This window comes from Poecile atricapillus, chromosome 3 (genome assembly GCF_030490865.1).
Source record: "Poecile atricapillus isolate bPoeAtr1 chromosome 3, bPoeAtr1.hap1, whole genome shotgun sequence".
In the NCBI taxonomy this organism is placed as follows: Eukaryota; Metazoa; Chordata; class Aves; order Passeriformes; family Paridae; genus Poecile; species Poecile atricapillus.
Genome location: NC_081251.1, coordinates 402,543 through 428,282, shown reverse-complemented (window position 1 = coordinate 428,282; position 25,740 = coordinate 402,543). Strand labels below are relative to the sequence as shown.

The 25,740-nt window shown below is 51.2% G+C and overlaps 2 protein-coding genes across 3 annotated transcripts in view; one reads left to right on the top strand and one right to left on the bottom strand.

The window, feature by feature from the left end:
- Positions 1–87: 87 nt before the first annotated feature.
- Positions 88–15,956, bottom strand: PPM1G (protein phosphatase, Mg2+/Mn2+ dependent 1G). 2 transcript variants are annotated; one of them, XM_058834874.1, is made up of 10 exons: positions 15,482–15,956; positions 11,644–11,713; positions 6,366–6,451; positions 5,891–6,023; positions 4,048–4,517; positions 3,492–3,629; positions 2,504–2,738; positions 1,365–1,494; positions 1,121–1,223; positions 88–774 (listed from the first exon to the last, which is right to left on the bottom strand). In XM_058834874.1, exons 1-10 carry the CDS (start codon positions 15,599–15,601, stop codon positions 580–582), a joined length of 1,680 nt encoding a protein of 559 aa, XP_058690857.1. In that variant the 5' UTR covers positions 15,602–15,956; the 3' UTR covers positions 88–579. The 2 variants fall into 2 exon arrangements, with proteins under 2 accessions (XP_058690857.1, XP_058690858.1); XM_058834875.1 differs by lacking the exon at positions 15,482–15,956 and adding an exon at positions 15,210–15,444.
- Positions 15,957–16,174: 218 nt separating this feature from the next.
- The window catches only part of NRBP1 (nuclear receptor binding protein 1), a 33,167-nt gene continuing 23,601 nt past the window's right edge, over positions 16,175–25,740 (top strand). Inside the window, exons 1-2 of the mRNA XM_058834865.1 lie at positions 16,175–16,253; positions 16,438–16,657. Of these exons, the coding sequence (XP_058690848.1) occupies positions 16,454–16,657 (204 nt within the window). The 5' untranslated portion in view covers positions 16,175–16,253; positions 16,438–16,453. The remainder of the gene's footprint in view (positions 16,254–16,437; positions 16,658–25,740) is intronic.

The following is a 25,740-nucleotide window of genomic DNA, read 5'->3' as shown; positions in this document are numbered from 1 at the left end:
AGCCACAGGCCAAAACCACAGGGACAAATGTTCTCCTCCTCAGCCCACCTTCCGCTCCAGGAAAGAACCAAGGACCAAGATCACACCTGTATTTTCTGATCTTTTAGTTTGAAAAAAGTATTGATTGAAAGTGTACAACTGAACATGGCGTGGCCGCAGCACCACTGCCAGATTGTTTCACAAATAAAAACAGAAAGGGCCTTAAATAATCGGGTGCAGATTAAAAAAACCTCAACAGTGAAAAAGTTCTTCCCTCCAAACAGAAATTCACAGGCACAGAAATGGCAACAACCACATGGAGACAATGGGGGGACATCCTCCTCCTCCTCCTCCTCCTCCTGGCAGGCTCTGATGCAGCGCTCCCTGGCGCAGCTCCATCCTCGCTCCCTCTTTGGAATGGTTACGGATGAACAGTGCGACATGCCCTTGCTAACCAGACCCGCCCCCACCCCCTGACCAGGACACGGACAAACAAGGCCTCTGCTAAGGCTAAAAAAAGGACAAGACTTGAGTCTTGAGTTCAGCATGGGTAAGAAACGAGAGTCTGGTGAGCACAGCCCAGTCCCCAGGTGGGCCCTGCTACTCAAGTTTGGCCTTCTTGGTGCTGTCCCCACCGTTCTCCTCTGCTGGTGCTGCTGCCTCCCCCAGTTTCCGCTTCCCACTCTCAGCAGGTGGGTGTGTGTTACGGGGTTTGAAGCTGATAATGATGCAGGTCATGTTATCGCAGCCCGTGCCATCCCCTGAGGTGTCTGGAGCCAAGCACTGATCCAGCAGCTGGGAAGGGATGGGGCAAGTTAGCAGAGAGAAAAGAGACACACGGGGACCACCCCGAGGCACTGGGCCCATTCCAGCACCTGACTGGCTCAGGGGCTGCCAGGCCAGACCTGTGCAGGAGGAGTCAAATGCTGTTCCCACTGGACAAGGGACAGAGATGGCCCCAGCAGCCCCAGGTTTCTGAATGTGAGCAGAAACTCCTTTGCCTGGACAGCACCCCTGAGGTCAGACACTGGCTGGAGTGCCCAGAGAACCCATCTGAGGGAATGGGAGGGCAGAGCCGGGCCCTGAGCTGGGACACAGAAATGCCACGTTGCTGGAGGGACAGCACCTCTCCTGATCTTACCTCTTCTACAATGGAGGAGAGTGGCCGCAGGACTCCGTTCTCATCCTTCTGGGTGATCTTTGACTGGATGAAATCCACCACTTCCTGGCTGCTCATCACATTCCTGCAGAGCAGAGAGGTCAGAAAGGCAGGCAAAGGGAGCACACGTGCCATAGTGTCCAACAGGCCCTCCTCAGGTCCTGCTCTGGAGAAAGGCTGGAGCAGTGATGCCCCAGAGGCACTGGGGAGCTCCCCCACTACTCACCAGATTCCATCACAGGCAATGACCATGAAGTCGTGCTCATCATTTATTGTCAGCACTTTGATGTCAGGCAAGGCAGAGATCATCTGCTCTTCCGGAGGGAGGTTCTTGTTCCGCTTGTAGAAGTGATCCCCTGTGGTGGGGAGGAAGATGTCTGGGCACAGGCAGTGCTGCCTGCCCTGGACAGTGAGCAGCACTGCCCTGCCACAGGGCATTCCCAGTGGGATCAGCAAGTGCTCCCACAACCTGAGATCAGGCTGTGGGCCATGAAGCACAGCAACCATTGCAGGTTCCAGGTGTAAGCTCTGGCAAGCCCAGGGAAGAGGGGCCTTGGCCAGCTCAGCCTCTCTTTACAGCAAACCAAGTGCCCCTTCCCCACCTCCTGAGGCAACCAACTCCAGGCCAACAGCACACAGCACCTATCACTTCTGAAGAGGCTGTGGCTGCCCCATCTGTGAAGTGTTCAAGGCCAGGCTGGATGGGGCCTGGAACAACCTGGTCTAATGAAGGTGTCCCTGCCCATGGCTGTGGCTGTAATTGGTTGGGCTTTAAGATTCCTTCCCACCCAAACCACTCCAGGATTCATTTTATGATTCAAAGTTCACTTGAGAAAACTGGCCCTCAGCTCTGGCTAGCAGTTTGTCAAGAATCATCCTATGAACAGACTTCTAGGGCCACCACAAAACAGCAGGTGGGAATGCCAGTGTCTCCCTAGATAGACTCCTTATTTCCATCCTAGAGGTGTTTTTCATATCTTTACACTAAGGTGATTTCAGTGCTTTGGGTCCTTCTGTACACACTCAAATAAATGGGCTCAAGCTGCCATGAAGCCAGGTCCCCAGGAAGCAACACAGAAAGATTCCTCAATAACCCAGTAAGCAGGAGAAGTCCTGTTCCCAAAGGCAGCAGTCTGGTTTTGGGACAGTTTACATAAGGTGGTTTCTGACAATCCAGCTGCTGCTTTCCACTGATGTCCAACTGTTTCACAGCCGTTTTCTCCAATTAGACCGAAATCTCCCATCAAATATTGAAGAGGTTTCACTCATCTTGTTAAAATAACCTCAGTGGCAGTGCTGTCAGCATGGCTCTCCTGAGGCTGGTGCTCCAAGGCCAGGCCTGCCATCATCCCCCCTCCTGCTTACCAATGGCCCTGGAGAGGTTGAGGCCGCCGTTCACCCTTCCATCCATGGTGACCTTGCCACCAGCGTTCTTTATCCTGGCCAGCTCCACCTCATCCTCTGGCTTGTGGTCGTAGGACATGTCGACGGCCTTGCCTCCCTGTGACACGACGCAGCGCGAGTCCCCGGCGTTGGCCACAATCAGCTGCTTGCCCCGGATGAGCGCCACGACAGCCGTAGTGCCGCTGTCTGAGCCAGGCTGCAAGAGACAGCTTCTTGGTGAGATTTCCTCCTCTATCTCCCTGTCAGCTCTTTAAGGGAACCAGCACCAGCTGCACAGCCCCAGCAGTGTCCCAGGGTGCTGCACCACACCCCAGCACACAGGGAACGATGGAGAAAGCCTGAGAGAAGCGGGAAACACCAGGAGTGTGTGTGTTCACTGAGGGGCAGGGCCAGGCAACACCTCCATCCCAGTCTCATGCAGTGTGGGGGGGGGTCAGGATTCTCTAGCATTCCACAGGTCTGTACCCTCTGCTCTAATGTGCCAATTCCAACCCCAGCCCAGCTTGAGCACATCCTCACTTCAAATCAGGACATTTCCCTAAAGGGAGAAATTGGCACCTTGGAAGCCATGTCCCCTTCACCTGACCTCCTGACTGCGTTGTCACGGGCTGAAGAGCCACAGCCCTGGCCTGGTGAGGAGTCATGCTGCACTCTGGAGCAGTGGTGCCAGCAGAGCCCTCCTGTTCTTGCCCCATGCTCTCCCCTCCACTCTGCTTTCCAAGCACCTCACACCCAGCAGCAGGATCAGCCTCTTTGATCCTAACCCGGCATCCAGGTCTAGGCCCATCCCTCAGCTTTTGCACAAACCCAGGCTGTCAGCAGCTCCCTCAGCCCCAGAAGAGTGCACAGGGTGTTCTATCTCCACCTGAACAGGAACAGCCCCCAGCTGAGTCTCTCAAGTACCCCTGGCTCCACACTGAGCTGCAGAACACAAAACCAGGGTGCGCACCTCCTCTTTCCCCTCCATGCCCGGTAACAACATTTCCTCCTCTTCATCCTCATCCTCCTCTGCTTCTTCAGTGTCATCTTCATCATCTTCATTCTCTGCCTCTTCACTGCTGTAACCATCCTCATCCTCACTACATTCCTACAAGAAAGAAGAGACCACAGGAGTCACACAGGGCATTGGTGCTGTCCCCTGCTGCCCCCTCCATCCTGGGGACCAATGGTCAGCTCTCCCAGAGGTGTGGGGTGACCTGCCATGTGTCCCCCACACTTGATGGCTACAGCCAGAGCAGCTGGTATCACTACAGTGGTGGATGAAGGGATGGTGCATGCAGCAGGACCAAGGGCCATCAGCTATGGCTGCTGCAGGATGAGGGTGTGTCCTTCGGGGTTAGCTCAACAATCCCAAACATTCCCATGGGATGGCCTCAAAGGATCAGCCTGAAACACCTGCTCCTAGGAACACACCTAGGATGAGCCAGAGGCTTGTCTCAAGTACCACCATAAGCAATGCATTCTGCCCAGCCAGAAGGCCACTCTGTTCCAGTGCTGTTTCCTACCTCACTGTCTTCCTCCTCTTCCTCAACCTCATCTGACTCATCCTCACTGTCCTCAAAAAATTTGGATTTGGTTGTGCGCTGGGGCTTTCCTGTAGAGGAGCAGGAGGGCCCGGCCTCCCCAGTAGAAGAGGTGACGGCCTCGTCACCTTTGCCTAGTTCAGGCTTCTGCAGAGCAGGGCTGTTGCCTCCAGCGCTGGCTTTGTCTGAGGTGGAGGAAATACCCGTGATTTCTTCGTCTGGCTTCCCGTTCTTCCTCTCCTTGTGGTCAGGAAGCTCCCCTGGGTCAGCCTCTCCATTCATATTTGACTCCCCATCATGCTGCTTGCCTGTCCCCTCCACAGCGTTATCCCCAGCTGCAGCTACAGACTTGGCTTTGAGGTTCTTGGTGCAGTTTTGTCCATAACGTGTGAGAAGCTCCTCGATGGTCATTGTGGCTTCTTCGTGCAGAAGAGCAGCTTCCTCATTATCCACTGCAAACGGAAGAGGGAGGGGACAAGGACAGAGAGGGTGAGAGAGCAGGATACCCGCCACACCGGTCCTGTGGTGCTCCAGCTGCTGCTGGCAGAGTTCCAGCAGTGCTCCCCAGGCTGACTGTGAGCACACAGCCAGGCCTCTGCCCTCCCACTGCTCCCAGATGCTGCAGGGGAGCAGGATGGTGCAGCTCTGGAGCCTCCACAGGATGGGAACAGCAAGGCCACAGTTCTGCCCACAGCACAGCCTGCCAGTGCCCCCATTGCCCCAGACCCAGCGCTCCCTGGCCGCCTGACAGCACCACAGAGCCTTTACATCGGGCATAAGGGCTGGTGGTAGCACAGTGATCACACCAGGTGTGTGGCCAGGGGGTTGAGCTTCACTTTCCCAAGCACAAGCTCCTTGGGAGCTGCAGGGAAGCAGACTCATCACTTCCATGTGCAGGTTTGATCATTAATGCTGCAGCTGGGAACAAGAGAACAGCTGCTCCAGGGGCTTGAAACACCCCAGGGATCCCCACCAGCTGTCATTTGGACAGGTACAAGAGGGGAAAGCACAGCTTTGGCCATCTCCCAAGTGGGACTAAACAAAGTGGGATGACTTTCCCCAATAACCATGGGCCAAAGACCACTGCTTCCCTATTGACATCCCCTTGCATATAGTTCGCTATTTAATCCCAAAAGGAAAACAAGTACAGATCGGCCAAATGCTCCTGAAAATACGGAACAGAAAGAAAGAAAACCCAACCAGCCACCCACACACTTAATTCCTGTCAGCTGGAGAAAAAGAAACAACAAATACAGTGTTTCCAAACTGACACATTGTTCATATTGACAGAATCACCTTGCATCTGTCACAAGGCTGGTCACAAGGTACTCAGCATGAGTAGCACAGGATTCCAACCTAGGAAACACTTCCTGGGCTGGCAGCCACTTGCTGGTGGAACATTTGCTTCTTTGTGGGAAGAAGAACTGCTGAAGAGACCAGGATCTGCTTCAATCCTGTCTGCAGCTGGTGGCTGCCACCAGCCAGGGAGAGCTGAACACTGCACACCACATCGTTTCCCTTCCACAACTGAGCCCAGCTCAGAGTTCCTGATATATCCTGGAACCCTGCAACGCACGGAGGAAGCTCTATAGAAAATGGGGACAGACTGTTTTGTTATCCATAGCGTTAAGCTTGCAAATGGTTAAGGCTTCCCCCAGCACCAGCCCAAAGCCATGGACAATGCTAATGGGCAGTAGCTCAACTCAGCCAAGATTTAACTGAGAAATTGGGACAGAAAACCTTGTGCCCAAGGAGACTTGACCCTGCTGCTCTACACCCCTGTCCTGGAGCCGCAGCCTTGTCTGTTCAGTGGCATCTCACTTACCATCATCTTCATCAGCAACTTTCTCCTTCTCATCCTCATCGTCCTGTGGCCGCCCAGCCATTTGAGAGAGCTCTTTAATCACCTCCTCTGTGGTGAGCTTGGCATCAATGGCCAAGAATGCATCTTCCAGGGCCTGTGTGTGTGAACACAGACATGAGTGGGCAGCTGCCCTTTCCCTACAGGATGCAAGCCTGCCATACTGTGCGATCCAGTCTCTTCCAGCTTGCACACTGTAACTAACCACAGCACAGCTGCAGCTGGCAGGGACCTGCAGGCTTCTCCTGATCCAACACCCTGCTCCAGCAGGGACACCCAGAGCCAGCTGCTCAGGACTGTACCCAGACAGGCTCTGGATGGCTCCAAGAATGGAGACTCCATCACCTCCCTGGAACAGCCCACACCCAACTGGGTACTGACACAGGGGCTTTCCTCTGAGCTGGCACTTACTCAGTCCAGGACAGAGTTAGCTCCTTACCTTTTGCAATTTCCCTTCCTTGTAGGCCTTCTGGTCTTTGATGATCTCAGGGAGGTACTTGGCACAGTACAGGGCAACTTCTTCTCCTGAAAAAGAGCAGAAACTATTTAAAGAGGCTGATCCTTCCAGACAGAACCTGCTCTTGAGCAACTGGATTCCTGAGGTAAATCCTCGGACACAAGCCAGAGCAGCTCCAGACACAGAGCAGTGACACAGCAGCTAAGTGTAGGGATCCTGCTCATACCTTCCCAGTAGGATGTGCAGATGGCCCTGGCAAACCTCAGAGCTCCAAAACACCAGGTTTGGCCAAGGCTGTGAACTTCCCAAGAGGGAGCTTAGGCCCACAGTGACACCTAGGCTGACTCTTTAGGTCCAGCCTACCTGGAAATCTTTAATTTCACATGTCAGTGAAAACAGAAGGAAAGAGAAGCTTTTGTTTATTGTTCTTTTGGAGCATTACCAACGTGCAGTGAACACATAAAAAGTGTTCTGTCTTCTAGTGTGTGTTCCAGACCAACAGCAATGAGATCCCAGAGTCTGAGATGAACCTCTCAGGAGATAGGGTTTGGTACAGGAAAGAGCACAGCAAGATAAACAGCAGCCAGAGCACTGTGCTGAGAGCACAGGGGATAGCCAGTACTGAGAGACAGCTCAAGTCAAGTGCTCACCCTAGAGCAGCTGAAAGATTTCCAAAAGCCAGAAGCTCCCATAGCTTGGTAAGTAATGATGTCAGGTATGGAATAGGGCATGGGAGGAATTTGTTTAGATACTGAAGGTGCTATTAAGAGAGAAGGAAGAGTAAACATAGAGGAGTGATGAATTTCTGTAGTTTATCTTGAACAGGGCAAGAAAGAGTAGTGTGAGTTGTAAGAGATCAGACTAGTCATTGAGGTTTTTATATGAACAAAGAACAGTGTAGGACACAGGAAGGTGGCTCACACCAGACAAAGAAGAAAAATTAAGAGCCAGAAACTGCGAAACAAATGAAATGACTGCACAGAAAGAGGGAGAGGAGCAGGGCAAGCTGCAGGCAGGTGGAGGGTCCCACTGCAGGGTCCAGGAATATCCTGAGGCTGTGCTGGACCAATCATTCTGTGTCACAACACAAAAGTAGCGGTGTGGGTGGCTGGGCACAGCATGCCAGAGCCTACCTGCACCTGGGGCTTTCCTCTGGCTGTAGGTACAACTCACGTGGGCTCCTTTCCTTGGGCTACAGGAGCATTTTCACACAGGAGCACTTTTCACAGGATGGACCAGCCACACAACTCCTGATCCTCCTGCTGCACATCCCAGCTTCCCTGCCCTTCTCTGCTCTGAGCCCAACAGAGACTGTGCGGCAGCTGGGCATGACAAAAAGCTGTGCAGGCAGGAGCAAAGCTCTGTGAAGGAATGGGGAGCAAGGGAAGTGAGAGGAGAGCAGCAGCCAGCCATCAGTTCAGCCAAGGGAACACAGTGGGAAGCAGAGAAGTAGGGAGGTTTGGGAGAAAGACGAGGGGCTTTTCCAATGTACCTGCAGAGATGGGATCAAGTGGCCATTGACAGAGAACAGAAATAGCAAAATGGCTGTTGCTACACAGTGCTGCAAAGCATTTCATGGTACACACTGAGGGAACAGACTGGGTCTGACCTGGAAACACTGGAGAGGACCTCTGACAAGGGCTTAGAGTGACAGGACAGGGGGGAATGGCTCCACATTGATAGAGGGCAGTGTTAGATGGGATATTAGGAAGAAAGTCTTGCCTGTGAGGGTTGTGAGGTTCTGGCCATTCTGTGTTTTCTCCAGAAAAAACTCTTGGAAGAAGGTAAAAAATTGTTAGTTGTCTCCATGAGATGGAACCTGAAGGATAGCGATGGCCTCAGTGCAAAGCCCAAATGCTAGATGAGGCTCAAGGTCAGCATTTGAATAATAGAACTCTCAGTCAAACACCACTGATCACTGCAGAGCCCAGCAAACAGCAGGACCCAACACCAGCCTCTAACAGGTACAGCACAAAAAAGAGATGGTGTGGGTGAGGTAAACTGATCTTGGGAACACCTGATCCAGCAGTGTGAGCTGCAGCTGTTGACAGATACAAATCCCCTCTGACATGCTCTGCTCCAACCCTCCCAGCCCCATGGCGGGTGCCAGGAATGGACGGTTGTGGTTTAACCCCAGGGGGCAACTAAACACCACCCAGCCACTTGCCCACCTCTCGTGGAACCATGGAATGGACTGGAAGAGTAAAAGGCAAGTAACCCTTGAGTTAAGAGAAGTTTAAAACAATAACAGTAATAATATTTTTTTTTAAACGGTGAAAAGGCAAAGAGCAAAGGGAGAAAAATAAACCTCAAGACAGACAAGCAATGCAAGATCTGTGTCAATGAAGACACATTAGTAGAAAAAAGGCTAAAGTGCAAGTAGACAGCAGTAGAGACTGATCAAACACTCCCTGCCCCCCACTCAAAGGACAGAGTGCCCAAATATCATCCTCCAGAATTTGGGGGCAGGGAGGCCAGAGCACATAAAGAAGCTGAGGAAGGAAAAAAACACTGGCCCAGCAGCATCTTTCAAACACTGGAAGGCTTGTCCACAAGAGGGAAAACATAAGAGAAAAATTGATGAATGAAATGGAAAATGCTAATATGTAAGAAACCCCCCAAATGCACCCTTTTTCAAATAACACAGTAATAAAATCTTTTCCCAACCTGTCTGGAGCAGGAAGCTTACTGGAGAGCTTCAGGCTGAGAGATGAGCACGGTAAGAGAAGGTATAAGAGAAGCTAAATTCAGCTTTTGCACTGCCAGCTAATAAAGCTTAGCAAGGTTCCCACCCAAAAACTTACTCTTACATGGGAGAGACCTGAGAAATTCCTTCAAACTGAAGAGTTAATGCATCAATAAAATCACACAATAGCAGGGGATGGGCAAAAGCTGTTCTTCTAAGTCAGATTCAACTATATCCATATCCTTCCTGGAATGGTTTGTCTAGGAAGAGCTGTAGAGATTCAATCACTAGAAATCTAAAACATGAGTTAGAAACTCATGTCAGTGCTTTGCCATTCCATGCCTTTCCCTAACATCTATCTTGAATTTTCCCTGTTGTATTTATGACCCTCAAACACAATACTTAATGTCCTATACTAACAGGAATGTCATGAAACACAATGCATGGAATAAAACCTTGGCAGCTGAGAAACCAACACACCAAGCTCAGAGGAGAACAGATGGTTTGATACTATTCATTCTTGACCCATTTTTGGTAGCTGCTCCTTATATTTATTTTTGCCAGACACACACAAACAGTTTCTGAGGTGAGGAGCTCCTGATCCCTACATCCCATTTCCTTGTCATTTTCTGCCTCTCAGCACCAACCCATCATGCCTGTGTTCTCAAAGGTACCCTCCAGGACATCAGTGACTGCTTCACAGGCATCTCTGCACACTCTCAGATGAAGTTCAGGAAAAAAATAATTTCAGGACATGAAATACATTCTTCAGGCTGAGATTACATCTTTGGAAGAGCTATTTGCTATATACATAGCAGTGAGAGTCAAACTGGACACTCTTAGAGAGCCAATGAACAGAAGGAAACCGCACGAAGGTTTCCAAAGAGCTTTCAAATAAATCATCAAATGTTTTCCATATTAAGCTGTCAAAGAAAAGCAAGGAGGTTAGATAGAAGCAGCTTTCAGAATGGAGGATGGCCACTGGGAGAGCTCCTTGAAAAGTTAGGTTGTTCAACATCTACATAAATTAGCAGGAAAAGAGGTCAGTGAAACACGATGGATCACTCAGGATGATTAAAATCAAAATAATATACAAGATTTAATAGCAGGATCTTGAGCTCTTACATTATATTGGCAGAGGAAATTCTGTAATAATATTAGATATAATATTTAATAGCAATATTCAGTCATACAAGCAGAGACAAGCCTAGGACTCCTCTGACAGGGAAAAGAGACATGGAGTCCAAAACAGTGAAAGTGACAAGTACTACCAGAGTGATTATTCACTCATTCCTTGTGTCTTGGATACTGCAGTGAAATTATCAGGCAGTAGATTTAACCGTATCTTTTTCAAATACTGATTCTATGCAAAATGCACAGTGCAATCAATCACCAAGCATAGGAGCCTTCTTAAAATGCAGTTAAGACAAATTTGTGAAGAGTTAGTTCATCCAGAAGACTCCAGCACGTCTCCTGTTTAAGGAACCCTTACAGGGAATGGATCTGCCACTTCTGATTTTCACTCTTTCCTTGGGCAACCACTGGAAGACACCGCCAAGAGTCAATTGCAGGTGATTTTTCTTACCACTTGTTCTTCTGTGACTCTTCTGCCGTCTTGGGTTGCAATGCAAGATGTAACCAAAAGTATGTATTCTATCACCATCTGTTAAAACCTGCTGGGGACAGTGTTCTTTCTGTCTTCCATGACCCATCCCTCATAACTCCAGGGGGAAATCTGTTAGTGGGCCAGCTGTTAAAACCAGGTATGGCAGTGTTCCTCATCCTCCCTCCAGGGGGATATCTTCTGTTCATGGGCCACTGAGTCTCACTGCAGGACTGATAAAAGTACATCAACCCATTGTGAGATGCTCCACACAGGGGGAGGAGCCAAGCATTCCTGCCTGGATACAATCAGAGAATCAGAACACCACAGGCAGCCTTTCTCCACTGGATTCCCAGAGGAGAGACCAGACCCATCTACAGCACTGAACCTTCAGAGGAAAACTACACCCTTCTCCAGGATCACTGCTTCAGCAGAACCACATCTGTCACTCCAGGAGGTCTGCAGCCACCATTTAATTGGATTGCTACAAACACTTGACCAACAAGGTGTCAGCTTGCATTCTGACCCTGTCAGTAGTGTTTTTGTACTACTGCATTTTAATTTTCATTTTCTTAGTAAAGAACTGTTATTCCTATTCCCATATCTTTGCCTGAAAGCCCCTTGATTTCAAGATTATAATAATTTGGGGGGGTGTTTACATTTTTCTGTTTCAAGGGAGGTTTCTGCCTTCCTTAGCAGACACCTTCCTTTTCAAACCAAGACACCTGCCCAGCTTATCCACCACAAAATCAGCCATTCTCAAAAGATATAAAAGATGGAATACAAATCTGATTTCAATTTCAGATGAAACCCTGACCTTCCTTCTAGAACCTCTGTTGATGGTATCTATAAAAGAAAATGCTTCCCATCAAGGAGCAGAATTCCTAACAACAGATGGATGCCCCAGCAGCCATGGACAACCCAGAGGGGTCACACTGAAGGACAGGACAGAGCAAAGCAGACGCAGTTACCTCCGTGTCCATCGTAGACAGAGAACATGGCTGTTTCACTGTCCAGCTCGGGAATGCAGTTGTGGGCATCCTGAAAGAGAGAGCAAAGGTCTGGAATGGCAGGGATTGCATTAGATCCAGAGAAGATCTTAGAAACACAAATTTGTTTGGGTTGAAAAAGCCCTCTGAGACCACTGAGCCCAACCATTACCCCAGCACTGCCAACCCAAAGTGCTGTCCCATGCCCCCAAGTGCCCCATCCACACTGCTTTTAAACTCTTCTGGGGATGGGGACTCCACCCCTGCCCTGGCCAGCCTGTGCTAGGGCTGGACAAACCTTTCCATGAAGAAACTGCTCACAAGAGTCAACCTAAACCAACCCTAGCACCACTTGAGACTGTTTCCTCTTCTCCCATCCGTTGTTTCCTGGGAGACAAGCGTGACCCCCACCCAGCTGCACCCTCCCATCTAGGAATTGTAGAGAGAGAGAGGATCCCCCTGATCCTCCTTCTCTCCAGGCTGAACCTTCCCCAGCTCCCTAAGCCACTCCTCAGACACGTGCTCCAGATCCTTCCCCAGCTCCACTCCCATCTCTGGACAAAGCACAAAGGTCAACAACACAAGCCATGTACAGTGCACAGCCCTCTTCTCCATAAGGTATCTGTGGAACAGCCAGCTTTGAGGAAGGCACCCCCATGATTTTACAGCCAAGTGCCTGAATTCCTTCCCCTGTGGGCAAGCAAACCCACCTTGGTTACTACAACACAGAGCCTGGAACAGATGGCCATGCTGAACCTTTCTCCTAAGCCCTTCCTCTGCCCAGCTAACCTCCTGACATTCCTTCAAGTCCAGCCTTCACCCATCACCTCAGCACCTGACACTGCCAGTCAGGAGGAACACGTATCCTTTGATATGTTCAACAACGTAATCTTGTAAAAAGATAACTTTGTTTTGTGCTCAGGAAACAGGAACAGTGATGTTCTGGGTTTGTGTAGCACTCTGCAATGGAACTGCTGGCACCAGGATGAAAAGAGCTTCTGAACAGGCAAGTGACCATCTGAGTTCAAAACAAGTTATGACTGAATGGTAATGCAGGAAATTTCCCCAGCCTTTACAGGAGAGAGCAATGAAAACAGGGATAAACCAAAAAGCAGCATTTTAGTGCTCCCTTTTCTGAGCATTCACTGAAGCCAGTGAACCCCCAACATAATAACTAGGATAAGTCCCAGGTGACCAAACAGCAGTGTAATTAAAGAGATGCAAATGCTGCTGGGGAGGAAACCCAACACTGGCACCAAAAATAGTCTGTGCTGCCCTTGCTGAACCCCCACAGCAGCCTGTCCTGATCTGTCCTGTCACTGAGCCCTAGCCCGAGGGGCAGATGGGCAGGGCTCAGTCCCCAGGGCACACGGGGCTTGCTCTGTCCTGCTCCAAGCACGAGTGCTGCTGGCTCTGCAGGAGGGCAAAGACACATCCTGGCATTGCCAACACCACCAGCAGAGCAGCGAAAGCTCCATGTGCTGCCAGCCAGCAGTGTCCAGCCCAGCCCTGGTCAGGGAGCTGCAGTGACTGCTCTCTCACTGACTGTGATCCTATGTGCTGAAAGAGCTCACAAAGGTTCCAGAAGGCAGCTCCTGGCTATCCAGCCTTCCAGGATCCCTCACTCCCCGCAGCCATCTCAGTGGTTACAGTAACAGTGGTGAAAAACTGTATCTGAAACTTCAAACACCCAATTCAGTTGAAAGGAGTAAGGTAATTAATGAATTACCCTGAGCTCATTTAACGAGTCTCCATATTTTGAACCAAACTCTTGCAGTTTTTGAAGGGCTTTTGTTCTAAGCCCGGGAGAGGAATGAAGCTGCAAACTGGTGCTGTTGGTGTCTCACTGTAGGGGTAAAGTCAAAACAGGAGCAAAGAGTTTGGAGAAGCCCCATTCAACCACATCCTCTGCCTCCCACTATATCCCAGAGCACTCCTCCGGACCATAAAACTGACTTCAGCCCTTTCCTTTATTGCTTCTAGTACCTAATATGATTTATCTTTTTTTGGTATCCTTATCCTTGGGGTCCCCCATCTGCCCCAAACATTTCCTTACTCCCAAAGCAACCTCTCTGGACTAAGTTACAGTATTTCTTCAGAGCCCTGTATACCCACATCACTTGAAGGCTCCTGAAACCCAAGTACAAGGTGACAAAAAGCTCCTCTACACCCAAAATACCTGTGTCTTATCAGGTGCACGCTCTGACTGGCTTCCCCAACACACACAGAACCACAGCATTAAGCACAAACATTTGCTCAGGACTTTCTCCAAGCCAGAAGAGCAAAAGTGCAACTGAACATGAAGAAAATCAAAAAACAAAACAAGACAGAGAGCAGAACACAGAGTGCTGGAATGCAAGAAAATGGACTGTTCAGCTGTATGCAAAACATGCATTTCTCTCTCATCAGGCTCACAAGCAATCTGCAGCAGGCTAAACTCCTGCCATCTGCTCGTTTCTTGGGATAACTCAACTAAATCACATCCACACTGATGGTCTCAGTGCTGCCTCTGCCAGCACAGAGAAACCAGAGATGTTGGGTAGGGCAGCACCCACATCTGCACCCTGGGGCCTCACCCAGCCTCTGCAAAGGTTCCAGTGCCAGCCCCCAGGTGAGTGAAGTTAGAGCCATGTCCCAGCTGTGGCAGGGCTGAGAGAGCCCCCAGCACTACAAACCAGGGCTCTTGTGCTCTCCCTCACACAGCCATGCCTGCATTTAGCTGCCTACACACACGTTAATCACCTCTGAGATTACACTCAGTGCTCCAGCAATGTCCCTGTGCCACCAGCTCCCCCCCCCACGGGTTCCTGGCAAGGAGCAGCTCAGAACTGTGGGCCAGTTCCACACAGACTCTGAGCCAATCTCAGGAGCACAAGCACCAACTCTGGATCTTCTACCCTGAGAACCAGAGCCCTGAGTCTCATGCACTGAAAGGAGGAAAAACCTCTGGCCACTTATTTGTCACCTGTACAACTGCTGTCCCACTCCTAGAAGTTGTGAAGTGTCTGACAAAACAGCTTATGAACCTATATCAGCAAAAACTCAACATCTGACAGTCTGAATGGAACAGCCCCTCCATCCTCTCAGCCATAGGGCCACAAACCAAACACAGAGATATACCTGGGATGGCTGCAGGGACCAGGACTAATCCTTACCAAATTCAGCTGTTTACTGAATTTTATGTAATAAATGAGCACATTACCGGTACTCACAGAGGGTCTGAAGTTCACAGAGCTGCAGGGCCAGCAGCCCCACACTGCCCTCCCACCAACCAAGAGCTTTAAAAGCAATTCCTACAGCCTCCTGCACTGGGGGAACACGGGCAAACACCTGCATCCTCAGCCAGATAATCTGCTCACAACGAGCCCAGAAAAAACAGGACTGGCAACAGGATATTGACAGTATCCATGACAATTCTTCTTACAATTTTTCCGATAAATAAATCAAAACAGGGAGGAAGCACAGCAAGACACCGACACTTCATTTCAGAGGAGAAAACCAGGTATTTTCCCTGAGAATTCCCCACTTGATTTCACTCAGCACTTCACCTCAAGCACCAAACGCTCCTTCCCTTCGTTTTTTACCCCGAATTCCTCATTTCTCGAAGGGATTTATCCAGCCACACGGGGGGATTCTCCCCGTAGGAGCCGGAACACGCGGCGTCCGTGTGGAATTCTGGACAGGCTGGGGCGGCACCAGGAGAGGCAAAATGTCCCTCCCGGCCTGGGGAGGGAGGGGGTGACCGAGAGCTCCGGGACCTCCTCGCCATCCGGGGAGTGCCGGGCGTGGAGCCGCCGCCCCGCCAGCCTCAGCCCCTCACCTCCATAGAGACGCGCCATCCCTGCATGGCGCTGAACCCGAAGTGCAGCGGGCGCGGCCCGAGCCCGGCGCCGTCCCCGGAGCTCTTCACCGTGTTGGGCTGCGACAAGTAGGCGCCCATTGCGGCCGCGGCGGCCTCGGTCGGCGGCGCCCGGACCGGACCGGGGGACGCGGGCGGACTGCGGGGGCGGCGGGACCTCGCACCGGCGGGCGGCGACCGGAAGTCGCGCGGCCGGAAGCTCGGCGGCCGGAAGCTCCGACCATAGAGGCGCGGCTAGAGCGGAACCGCGGCCCGCTCCGCCCCGGGACTACCTACACGGCCCGCCGGTGGCTTCAACCCGCCCTGAGGCTCCTCCAGGGGAACAGCGGACTTGGGACCGGCAATGCCGCCGCCAGCCGGTGCCGCGGGTGGCCACTCGCACAGATAAAGCCGCGCACGCTCACAACTCCCAGAACTATCGTCCTCCCACTCTACATGAGGAGCCCGGGCGCACACAGCCGCTTATATAGGCTGAGTCACGCCCATCCACCAATCAGCGACCCTGAGGGTCCGCTCTCGCTTTCTCATTGGCTGCTGTACGGGGGTGCCCCGCCTATTCACGATCCTTCCCGGCCGTTCGCGCAGGGCGCCCCCTGCCGTGTGACGCGCCGTGGGGCCCCGCCCGCCCGCGGCGCTGATTGGCTGCGGCGCAGGCTCCGCCCCGCACGGCGCGTTACGCAGCGCGGCGGTTGCGGCGGGGACGTGCTCCGGATCGGGAGGTGCTGCGGGCCCGGTAAGTGCGTGGCTCCCGCTCCTCGGCCCCCGACTCGCTCCGGGACCGGCTCGGTGGGGCGCCGCTGGCAGGCGAGGGGCGCGGCCCCTGCTGACAGGCTCGGAGGGCGCGGCCCGGTCCGGCCCGGCGGGCCCGGCCTGGCCCGGCGCCCCATCGCGCCTCACGGACCGCGCCTCTCCCTCAGGGTGAGCGACCGCAGCATGTCGGAGGGCGAGTCCAAGCAGGTGCCCAGTAGCGGCTCCGACCCCAAGCCGGAGCCCGCCTCGTCTGGCCCGGGGATGACCTCGGTGTCTGCGCCGGTGAGTTCCGCGGCGCCCCCAGAGGAGGAGGAGGAGGAGAGCGAGGACGAGTCCGAGATCCTGGAGGAGTCGCCGTGCGGCCGCTGGCAGAAGCGGCGCGAGGAGGTCAGTGCCGGGGCCCGGGGCTGGACTGCGGGGGAGCCCGGGCGGGGCCCGGACGGCGCTTGACCCTTCTCCCCCCCTCCCCGCTCCCCCTGCCGCCTGTCCCCGGGACCGCTGGGCCCAGAGTCGGGTCCGTCGCGCCCCCGGGAGGCGGGGAGATGGGAGGCCCTTCGCCAGCCGCAGGGCTGCCGTTCCTCGGGCCCGGAGCTTCTCGGCTGGAGCGCAGCCAGCGATGTCTTCCCCTGCCGCAGGCCGGTGTGACGGCTAGTGCTGTGGAGCAGGGAGTGGCTCCGGCGCTCCCGGTGTGCATCGCGTTTCATAGATCTGTTTCTCTGAGAACGGTGAAGAGCAGTGACTGGATAGTTCCTACTGTTCACCGGGGAGTGTGGATGGCACCTGCTGCCGAGGTGGCCAGTCACTTGAGCCAGTTACCTGGGCTCATCAGCTTTTGAATCCTCGGTTTTGATTTGCTTTGTCATCTGCAGTCAGGACAAAGCACAGTCAGCTCACACAAGCTTGTTTCCTGGCCTGTCCTACCCACATCCACTGCTCAGTGCGTGTGCTGGCAGCGTGCTGTGTAAAGGCACAGGGAGATTAGATAGCGTTTGGGACCTATCCTTTTTTTCCGCTCATTGCTGGGCTCTGTTTTTCTTCCTGGGGGCTGTCTGCACGAACTGGTTTCTGCTGGCACGGTGCTCCTGCCCTGGCTGGGCAGGCTGTGCAGCCCTGGCAGGTGCTGACAGCCAGACAACGTGCTCATTCCAGCGCTGCGGCACAAGTGCTGATGGAGCTTTTCTCAGCCAAGTCAGGGGCTGAGCACAGGGGTTTGTCTGCTTTGTCCATCACTGTAGAAAGGGCAGAGCAAACCCCAGTGGTGGTGAGAGAGTCATTTGTTCTGATGTAAATTTGGAGGTCAAAAGAATGTCAGGGATTCCCTGCAGTTCTTCACCTTTGCTTGCTGAGAGCTGTCATGGTTTTAATGTGTGCCAAACGCTGGCGTGGTCTCAGAATGTGCCTTTTCTGGCGAGGCTCTGCAAATTGGTTACAAATGTAGCTTTAAAAAAAAAAAAGTTTCCTTTTTCCCTTTTTTTTAAAAGAAGTGTGAAGCTCTGGCTCTGTCCTTCGCAATATATTCCATACCTGGAGCGCTTTATCTCTTGCTCTGCACTGAAGGGACACATGCTGGAGAACAAAGCTGGTTTGTTTGTGTCATCTTTACATGTGTTTTATTTAGTACCGATCATTTTGACACAAAGAAACACATTTTTCTGTGTTCTCCTACAGGACAAGTAAGATTTGGGAGGCTCTAGTGTTTTCTTCGGATTTCAGTTTCCCCTCAGCAGACAAATGAAATTAATTGAAATTTCAGTGTGGCTAAATGATTGTCTTATGGCTTCAGGTTGCCTCTGTAGAGGTCAGAGCTCTGCTTTACCCCACGAGTTGAGGGATGGGCTTTGGGGCCACAGGACACGCTGTTGGGTGATCTGGGTGAGCACGGGGCTGCTGCTGCTGAAGCCTCCTCTCATCAATGCTGCCCAGACTTCTGTCTGACCGGGAGCAGCCTCAGCTGCAGCTGACCCTGCAGTGAAATCCTGGTGTCTCTGGATTTCACGTGTCAGTTTGTGGCTCAGTTAGCCCCCAGCTTGTGGGGAGGCTTTTGTTCCCTGAACTGCATGACATCAGACTCTCTTTGCTGTCGCAGTCATTTGGGCTGATCTGCTCTCCAGAGTAAACTCTTGCACTGCAGATGCCCTAACCTGAAATTTATTTGGAATAACAGGTTTGCTTTCTGTGCATCCCAGAGCAGAGTTCCCTCTTTCCCCGGGAGGTGTGACAGCTCAGTCCACACTGGTTATTCCTGTCAGTGCAGTGTGTGAACAGGCTCTCACTCGCTGCCCCTCACAGGCAGACGGTGTTACTCTGTGGAAGAAGATTTTGCCAACCCTTCCCCGTTGATTCAGTCCCGATCTTTTATTACGGCAGTATCTGCTGGATGTCGGATGAGCTGGCACCGTGGAAACAATGAGTCACGGTAATCTGGAGAGGAATGGATGCACACACATGGTTGTGGAGTGACACAGTGTGTTCTGCCTGTGCTCTGGTACTTCCTATGTGTGCCATTTTTCCTGCTTCCTCCGGTGTAGGTTTTGAAATGTAATGACATTGCTTTTTTTAAAAAAAAGATTGTTTTACCATCCATGTCTGATGCACTCGCTGCAGCAGAGGTGGGGCTATGCAGACAGTGCAGAAGGGCCCGCAAGCGGGAAGGAGCAGGCTGGCTGTGAGCCGGGGATGTCGATGCCTGCTTACCGGAACGAACAGATTTCGGCGGGACGGTGCCCGCGCCGCCGCTCCTGGAACGGTCGTGGGGCGGCAGGACGGCCTGCGCTGGCCGTGCCATCCCCGCACGCCCTCGCCGCCTGCTCCCGATTCGGGGGAAGCGGCCTCAGGCCCTCCCTAGCGCCCCGCGGCGCGTCCGGAACCGGGACCGGGACCGGGACAAGAAGCAGGGCCGGTCCCGGGGCTCCGCGGGAAGGGGCCGTGGCTCGGCCTCGCCAGCCAATGGCGGGCGGCGCGGAGCGTTACATCACCACCCGCGGCTTCCATTGGCTGCCGCCCGCCCTGGCCACGCCCCAGGGCGGCCACACCCGCGGGGCCGTGCCGGGATCGGGACCCGGGACGGGCCTCGGGCAGCTCGGCCCGGCCAAGCCCTGAGCAGGAGCTGCTGCGGGCAGCACAACCAGAACCACTCATGAAAATACACTGTTCACCGGGGGAAATGGTGCTGGGAACAAGTCTGAACGGGGATAGGAGCGGGTGGAGTGCAGCCCTGCAGAAAGGGAGCAAAGGGAGCCGGGTGCTGGTCGGCAGTATCTCGGCTGGAGCGAGCATGTGCCCTGGCATCGAGAGAGCAAACCTCGTCCAGGCAGGAGCAGGATGGGACGGCACAAAACTCCATCCTGGGCCTGTTACACACAGCAGAACCAGATGTTTATGAGCGGAAATGGTCCCGCTATAGGTCTTCTCCCTGGGATTCGGGGTCAGGACACCAGGGAGGCTCGGGCTGGACAAGGGGGACTATTTCCTTACCGCAAAGGTCACACCTGCCCCAGGCTTCCTGGAGAGGAGTTTGGTGCCCTAGGCTTGTCCGTGTTTGAGGCATTTGGACAATGCCCAGTGTGCTGTGGCGTGGGCCAGCCCTGGTTGCGTTGAGCAGTGGAACCAGGTTCCTCCTAGCTGGCTGTTCTGTGTTCTATTCCTGCTTAAATATCAGATGTGAAAAAGGACTGAGTGTTGAGTTCATTGACTGTAATTCTTCCTGTAAACAGGGAGCTTCTGTAGTGCAAAGAGTGTAATTCCTGTGAAGTTCAGAGTATTTTTATTAAAATCAAGTGCTTCTGTGACATTTTTAACTAAGAACCATTTTTAATAAGATAGAAAGTGCTTATGTTCGCTAAATTCCATTTTTTGTGGAACATGGAGCAGTACCAGTGGTTCCTGCAGTGTTGTGGACTGTGCTGCTTTTCTTCCAGAGCTGAATCTGGCTCTGGAATTGTGCCCACACCCCTGGTCGCTCTCTCGACCAGCACACAGCTGAGGTTTTTACAGGGTATCTTGTCCCATGGCTGAAGCAGAGGGCAGGCATGGGGGCAGGGTGGTCACAGGGCTGGTGGGGTCTTCCAGCCTGTGCTCACCTGGTTCCCTTTGGTTGCTTTCCCTGAAAATTCAACCCCTCTGTTTCTGCTCTAACACTCCGTTTCCTTCTTGCAGGCAGCACGCATGCATAACTTACTTTCCTTGGGTTGTCCAAGTATCTTGAGAATTATCTGCTGTGCCTCCTAGGAATAGAAACTTCCTAATGGAGCAGGATTGCAGCACCACATTAGCAGGTCAGGTTTAGCCTCCTGAAGCTGCTGGTGAACCTGAAACTGAGAGCTTCTTGCCTGCTGTCCCTGGAAGCTACATGGATGACACACAACTGTAGGAAAAGCTGTGCGCTGCTGCAGCAGAATCTTTTAGTCTCAGCCCAGCATTATGGTGTTTGGCTTGGCAAGCTCATGTGAGTAGGAGAGGCTCAGCCCTTCCTAGATTGTGATGTCCTTGGGTTTGCTGTGTGTGATGGCTGTCTATTGACCAGGTTTCTTTCTGTGTATTTTCTGCAGAGGAAAACGCTGTGTGACTGTGTATAAAGCCAACATTTTATAAGAAGTACGTTGTTGACATCTTTGTAGTATATCCAAGTAATAAGAAGGAATCAAAGTAGTAAGAAGGAATCTGTGTCATGCATGTGTGCACAAGTAGTTCCCCTTTTTGGGGTGTATGTGCGTGTGTCTGTCAAGGTGAAGAGGGAAAAGGCCCAGCAGGACCTGGGTGGGCCTGGCTGCCTCTTCTCCAGGCTTGGCACGAGGTACAGGGGATGGTGCTGCACTCTTCAGTGCAGGAGACTTTGCAAGAATGTGGAGCCTAGTACTTAGAGCAGAAGAGGGAGAAAATGGGAGAATGAGCGCTGGTCTCTGCTTAAATACCTTTACCCTTTCCCAGGGAATATGCCAGGCTGCTCAAGAGCAGTGGGAGAACATTGTGCTGTTCTTGCAGCCCTGCTTGTGTCCTGTCTGTCATCTGGAAACTTGTCCCACTCCTGATTGTCCTGTCCCTCACCAGCGGCAGGCACAGGGGCTGTGCATCTGTTCCACGGATTCTGAGGTGTTGAGGGGAATTTTTGGGTTGCTGAAGGTGACGTTTCAGTTCCTGGTAGCCATCAGTGACCTTGTGGCTGATTGTTGCTCTGTGGCTCATGTGTTTCTAACTCATTTGTGACTCAGCTGCTGGACTTTCCCCTGCTGCACCTTCCATGTGCTGCCCCACACTTCAGTGACTGCTGAGATCAATGTGTTCGTTTCTGCCTTATCTCTGGGCACATGCCTCATGTGTCAGTGTGGCTGACTGTGCATGCAGTGGTTGCCATGTTGAATAATCCTTGTTTTTCTGGGATTTTTCCCTATCAGATAGCTAGATGAAAGCTCCAGCTTCCCTTACAATGGTGTGTGGACTACGACAGTGTGATGGGTGCAGTTCCCTGTGGCCCTGAGAGTCAGGTCAGGAGCAGAACTCAGAGCGCAGAGTTTGAGACAGTGTGCACCTGTGCATGTGAGTCCATGTGAGGTTGCTGTACTTCATTGGATACTGCAAGTTCAGAAAAGTAATTTAGGCAGCAGACTGCCATTAGTTTGATTCTCTTTTTTATATGAAAGATCTGTCTGTCATTTGGATTGGCACTTCTCAGCTGTTGATGGCAGGATGTTACAGTTGGATTTCAGTGCTCAGGCTTACAGATGCTTACAATCTGTGTTGGAACTATCCAGTGTTAAGAAAAGAGCTGTGATTCGTGAGGACCTGAACTCAGAGAGACAGAAAGTGAAACACTGGGTCTGCTGCATCTCTATCTCTTTGTTGTCGTCTTACTTCTAGGGGGAGTCTCAGTTGCTTGAACCGTTTTCCATTTGAAGGGAGTTGGTGACTTTTGTACCTCTAGATTTACATTTCTTCAAGGGGACAGAGTGCAGGATTCTTGGAGAAAAAATGCTAACAGACTGAGTATTTGGATTTTGGGATGCTGGGGCCTGATTTTTCTCAGCCTCTGTTGTGACTGGAAAGAAACTTGCTGAGGTAGTAAAAGATAAGCAGCAGTCCTCCAAGCAAGCTGGCACTTAGAGGGCTGCCAGCTCCCTGACAGGCTTTGACAATGGATCTGTTTATTTCCAGTTGGTGGAGAAAACTAATGCCATGCTGTAGTTTCCATAGCTTTCCTTGACCACAGGGAAGGTATTAAGAGGAAGGGAGTATGTGAAGCCTTCTAACATTTTTATTGGCTCGTGAGGGGGCTTCCTGAAAGAAATGAACCCTTGGGATGTGCCAGAATGATCTGAGGGGCACTTCAGGGTGCTGAGAGGATGGAGCTTTTGTCACAGCCCCGTTCTGTCCTTGCTCACAGGCTGTGACGGGCAGCTGGCACTCACTCAGGCAGCAGTGGCTGGAGCAGGGGTGGCTGGCTGCTGCTCTCCAGCACTCCTGGGAGGCTGCAGGTGCTGCTCACACTCCAGCTGCCTGTGGCTGAGGGATGGAGTTCTCTCTGCATTCCTTACAGAACTCTTCTAAGAGTACCATGGTCTGCAGCAGCATCAAAGCCTTCCCTCGTCATCCCCCTGTCTTTGGAAACCCAGGCAGCGATTGTGGTGTCCTGGCAGCTGCCACAGGTTTGGTGGAGCTTGGGCTTGGGAAAAGGCTTCCTGCTGGGCCAGCAGAGGGGAGAGGCTGTGTGCTGGCTCTGACTCCAGATCCTGCTTGCAGGGAGGCTGCATGGCAAATCCTGATAGACAGAGGCACAGCCAGATATAGGTTAGCCATGGAAGCACGGTGATTTACAAGCATCCCATGGTGACATGGATGACAGGAGTAGCTGTATCCTGTTTTTCTTTATCAGTACTCAGGAAAAATCCCATTTCAGGTATCTAGTACCTGTCTCCCAAGCCCTCTGTCTCTGCAAAATCTGATCCCAAGAGCTCTTGTCTCACCTCTCTGGCTAATCTGGCATGACGTTTGCTTGCAGATATGTGTGCTTGCCTGTGCACATACACAGGGATTGAGAAGCACATTGGCATGGAAAATAGTTTGAAAAATAGTTTAAAAAAAAGGCAGTAGAGGTGATGGTGATAAGGCTCAGGGCTTGGCTTGAGACTTGTCTCCATCATTCTTTTTCCACACTTTTGGAACTTCCCTCAAACATCCCATGAATAGTGTACCCAAAAACTCCATTTCAAAATTACCCATAATATCACCTTGCAGTCGTTTTTACTTCTGACATCTTATGGCAGTCAGGTTTGCAATTTATAGATCTGTGTCAAGATCAGGTGTTCATCATCCTCTTTAAAATATGATGTTTGCTCACTGCTTTCTCCAGTATTATCAGAAAACATGAAATTATCACTTTTTATTAATATTTCATGTGGTTTCAGGGATTCTTTTCAAGACTGCTGCTTCCACAGTGTACCAACTTTTATGGCATTTTCTGTTCAGCGTCTGATCTTTCAGCTCCTCTGGTGTGATTGATTTTGTTCAGAGTTACCTGCAGTGCTATGAAGATCTCTCTGCCAAGTGAAAGTATCACAGAAGAACAGGATGGGCTATAGCAGACTGGGAGTATCTCACATGGAGTTTATCCTGTGTGGTTTTCCCTCTCTCCTTGGAGTTTCACACTGCTGGCACTCATCTGAACTTACTGCCCCAATGCAGTTACCAGAACCTTCCTGATGAGCTGTCTGAATGGGCTTATCTATAGACATTGGGTTTTCTTCCACACTCCGTTATTTATTTTGATGTGCTGTTTCTGTTACCCTTTGGGAGTTAGGGATGAACAATCATTGCCTCTTCCTCCTTCCACAGACCAGCTCAGTATGATTCAGCTCTCGGACTCCACTGGGTTGCTTTTTTATTTTGAAGCACCAAGTGAAACTGAGCACTTGTCCCTTTGGTCTTGCATTGGGCAATTTGCATTCATTTCTGGTATCCATTAAATAGATAGAATTATGCCTGTCTCCCTATGGGATACTCAGCACTGGGGTGAGCTCTGGGCCCTTCCTGCCAGGAGAGCCCTGGAGGGGCTGGAGCGTGTCCAGGGCAGGGAACAGAGCTGGGAAGGGGCTGGAGCCCCAGGAGAGGCTGAGGGAGCTGGGGGAGGTTCAGCCTGGAGAAAAGAGGGCTCAAGGGGGACCTTCTGACTCTCTACAACTCCCTGATAGAAGGGTGCAGCCAGGTGAGGATTTGGCTCTGCTCCCGGGGAACAAGGGGCAGGACAAGTGGAAATGGCTTCAAGATGAGCCAGGGGAGATTCAGGTCACTGCTGTCTTCATCTGAATAAGAGAGTTTACAATAGGAAAAAAAAAAGGGTCTCCAGCTATCTTTTTCAGTCTTTGGACTACACAAACAAAAGTAGTTTTTGTTTTAATGCTATGTCATAGCTTAACATATATGTATTAAATTTTTATTAATTATATAATTATTAATTAATTATTATATTACCACTATTTCTAAGTTTCATTAATAACAGAAATAAAGAAGACTATATTATTACAGCTAAATTTTGTAATCTTATCCATATAATATTCATTATAATACTTGCAAAAAGCCAATAATATGATATGCATTTATAACAGACTGTCTTTTCCTTACAATTTAGTTGCTGCATGAGGTGGTTTGTGCAGCCATAGCAATAATCAATACCTTCCTTTCCTTGTCACTGTTAGATTACACTGGTTATTTTAATTTTCTTGTTGAATTAAAGCCTTTCAAGGCTTTCATTTTACTACCATGACTGTAATTGCCAAGGCCAGTATGTCAGTTTCATTAAAATATGAAGTAGGATTGTTTCTTTGCTTTGTTTGGGTTCTTTTCCCTTTTCCTGCAGTGGACCTGGTATTCTTTATTGTGTTTCATTGTGGATTAGCCTCAGATCCCAGAGAGCCCTTTTTGTTCAGTTTCTGTTAGTAAATTTGCTGTTTTTTGTTTCCCCACAGCTCAAGGGGGTTCAAGGGGAAGTTGAGCTCCTCATGGCCACTCTGCTGGCTCTGGGGGTCTCTTATCTCTAGTCCCAAGCATTTGCCAGGTGCTTGGGCAGAGCTTTCACCATTCTCTGGCTTAAACAAGTGTCCAGGGAAACTGGTTTAATATATTCACAATATATTCATGAACCAGATCTGGGGCTTCTTGTGAGGGTCTGGTCTGGTGTGCTGCCACTTCCCCCTTTTTTTCAATGTGCAAGTCCATTCTGTACTGATACTCTAGTTATTGTGGGCTTTTCCCCAGTTTTTATATCTTTTTTTTTTCCTAGATTGTAAATCATCACTTGTGATTTAGGCTGGTTTTATTTTATGTTTAATTGACAGATAATGTGAATTGCAGAGCATCTCTCCAAAAGCCTGTGTTCTTTCGGCAACAGATACACAGATATTTGAGAGCTGTCAAAAAAATATGCATTGGACAATGGAATAACCTTCCAAAGGGAAATTTAGCTTCCAGACTTTTTTTTTTTT